General features: G+C 40.5%; 1 protein-coding gene across 3 annotated transcripts in view; it reads right to left on the bottom strand.

Moving 5' to 3' along the window:
• LOC109973058 (AN1-type zinc finger protein 5) overlaps positions 1–3,057 on the bottom strand; it is a 10,580-nt gene that overhangs the window by 6,132 nt on the left and 1,391 nt on the right. For 2 of the 3 annotated variants that reach the window (XM_020622367.1, XM_020622368.1), the window contains exons 2-5: positions 2,470–2,669; positions 1,998–2,109; positions 686–813; positions 177–284 (exon numbers count right to left, since the gene is read on the bottom strand). In XM_020622367.1, the coding sequence (XP_020478023.1) occupies positions 177–284; positions 686–813; positions 1,998–2,109; positions 2,470–2,629 (508 nt within the window). In that variant the 5' untranslated portion in view covers positions 2,630–2,669. The remainder of the gene's footprint in view (positions 1–176; positions 285–685; positions 814–1,997; positions 2,110–2,469; positions 2,670–3,057) is intronic. The other variant, XM_020622366.1, reaches the window with a different exon arrangement.

Below are 3,057 nucleotides of genomic sequence, written 5' to 3'. Positions count from 1 at the left end.
AAAAATTCTGTGTTTTTCTGTCAATATGGGGTGCTGTGTGTACATTAATGAGGAAAAAAAATGAACTTAAATGATTTTAGCATATGGCTGCAATATAACAAAGAGTGAAAAATTTAAGGGGGTCTGAATACTTTCCGTACCCACTGCATACTCCATAAAATTCCTAACTTCCTTACCAGTAAGGCCCACTTTCTTTCGACAAGAAAAGCAGCGGTTCTTTTTCTTGTTTTTATCAGGGGTTTGTTCTCCATCAGATGAAACCTGTGCTGCTTCCCCCACTGGCTCTGGTGCAAAGAACAAACAAGCACAGCGGTCACAAAATCCATTATTTCCAATATATGCTTCAAATACAAGGACATCAAATGTTTCATGCTAAAAGACAAAACACCTACACCTAACAACGACCCAAAGCAAGCATTACAAAGTGTAAAATTTTTTGATTTGGGGATGCCACGACTTCTGTAGAGCAAGGGTGCATGCTGTCAGTCTGAAGATGAGCATTCAGGAAGTTATTCATGGTGAAGGCTGTTTCTTGCTCATGGCTGAGGGCAGTAATGTTTACCCGTTTGATACCTTGCTCCTTCTAAGTAAGTAGTGTCCACATGACTCTGGCCATGTGACAATTCATAGTGAAGTGCAAGTGGGTCAAGGACTGATCTGAAAAAGGACTTTCTGTGATATGTACCTGAGCTGTTAGAAGTACCCTCCTCTTCTCCCTCCTCAGTCTCAGCTCGATCAGCGTCTACAGTTCCCGATTCCTGGGAGATGCTCATAGTGGTCATCTGTTGAGTTACTGGGCTGGGAGAACTGGGACTGACAGTACAACAACAGAAATAATTAATTTTAGAAGGATGAGTATTATTTTCTAATTAAAAGATTAAGACAACTAATGCATTTGGTAGTAAATTACCGAGACTGTATGAGTATAGTGTCAGACTGCAAATGTTAGTAATACCCCTCTTCACTTCTGACAACCTAAAATATTTTTGTTCATATCCAAACAATAAAGTAGGATTTTTATCAACTATTAAAACACCACAAATATTTGCCTTTGAGTGTCAAGTATGATCAACATCAATCAAGACAGAAGCAACAGGTAAGGCCTACAGCACATACAGTGCAGGCATACAGTATACAATTATCTACAGGGTGGGTGAAAAGTAACTAGGCATTAAAAATTGATAGTAAAGATATTTCTAATACAAATTTAGTGAAACTAATTGTACATGCACTTTATTACATAGGAAAATGAAAGCAAATCTTATAGATCAGGCTCTTGTTTTTGGACTCTCCTTCAGGTTGTCCTAGTTTTGTGGTTTTGCCAGCTTTGCCTAGTTACTTTTCACCCACCCTGTTTTACTACACTATACTGACAAATCAGGTACAAATCCCTTGTGATATATACGACATTTCATCACACTGGGAACCAATGATTGTTGTTGTTGTTGTGGGGTGACAGTGGTGCGGTGGGTAGAGTAGTTGTCTCCCAACCAGAAGGTTGAGGGTTCAGATCTTGGTGCCTGCAGTCCACGTGTCAAAGTGTCCTTGGGCAAGACACTGAACCCCCCAAGTTGCTCATGATGGCGGCGCGTATGTAGGCAGTGGCCCGGGGCCCTCGTCTCCAAACAAAATTTCATTGTACGTGTCACAATGTTACAATGACAATAAAATAAAGCTTCTTCTTCTTGTACTAGTATTAATTGAGGGGACTAATGACAACACAGAACATAATGTACTGATCTTCTCACTACTGAGTTAAACAGTCACATCAACTTAAATGTCAAATGTAGTTAGAATCCCCGTATTCAATTTCAGGGGTCCAAGTTTTCATATTATTTTATAAATTTAGCTTGTTCAGCTTCTTAAAAACATATCCCAGCAAATGTAGATTATATTTGTTGTTTTACTAGATGAAATACATCATAAGTACTCCACAACAATTGACTGTTTCATTGCTCTTTGGAACATTACTGTGCTGAACAAATAATCAGTCATACCTGGTCGTTTGTTCCTCAGGAGGGGTTCCTGTAACCTCTGTACTGGGTTCTGATGTTGTGCTCTCCAAAGTCACAGCAGCTGGTCCTGGTGATCCTGCTGGTGATGTAGCTGCTGTGTGGGGAGCGAACAGTCTGATAGCACAGACAACACTGAACCAGTTGTTTTAGCCCTGAAAATGAAGACTGTCCTTGTCTTTCTAAGTATCTTATATGCCATTCATTGCCTGAGGTCGTCTACCATGATCATGTGTGTTTTGAGTTATTGTGAAACAGGTGGAGATGTCACTCTCTTGCTTTCTGATGCCACAGTGCAGGTAGCTACTGCTACCTCTGTTCTCCAACCCCTTTTAGCAAATCCAGATCCTTATGCCTGTAGAGTTTTTAAGTGATTACCTAAATGAACTTGTTGTACTTTTCCACCTAACGAACTCATATCCAGGACCCCCCCATAATGTCTCTCCCATCTTCCTACCTTTCTCTCCCGGGGGGCTGGATCGTCCCCCTCCCTGTTGTCTCTGCAGGTGTTCCTTGTAGCAGACCGAGCACATGCCGTTGGTGCGGGGGTTACCATAGAAACCGCATCCCATAGTGCAAAGCATTGGCACCTGCGTCTGATTGGTCTCCTGAGCCATGCTTTGACAGAGGGGGTAAGGGGGATGGGAGAAGATATTCCTGAAAATGGGGTTGCAGAAGTTAGTCAAAATGATCAGCAAACCCTATTTGATTACATGGATATTCATTTAAGCTAAAAGAGCTTGGAGACTGGCATTGGAGCATGAGAGCAGAGCACACTGAGTTTCTTTGTGAGATCACTCAGATCAGGGTTATGGCCAGCTAAGTGTTCATGTAATGAAGATTTGTCAAACAGCTTCATAACTTATTTTACATCAGCCAAAATTTAGTCAAAATCCAGTTATGCCACTAAAGCTGAACCAGACTTTGTCGTATTTAAATGAAAATACAGTAATATACGTTTCTAAAGTAAAAAATTGTATATATATATATATATATATATATATATACACACACACACACACACACACACGCCACAAAAACTAAA

The sequence above is a fragment of the Monopterus albus genome, unplaced genomic scaffold, assembly GCF_001952655.1.
Source record: "Monopterus albus unplaced genomic scaffold, M_albus_1.0 scaffold279.1, whole genome shotgun sequence".
Taxonomy (NCBI): Eukaryota; Metazoa; Chordata; class Actinopteri; order Synbranchiformes; family Synbranchidae; genus Monopterus; species Monopterus albus.
This window is presented reverse-complemented; position numbering and strand designations above follow the sequence as displayed.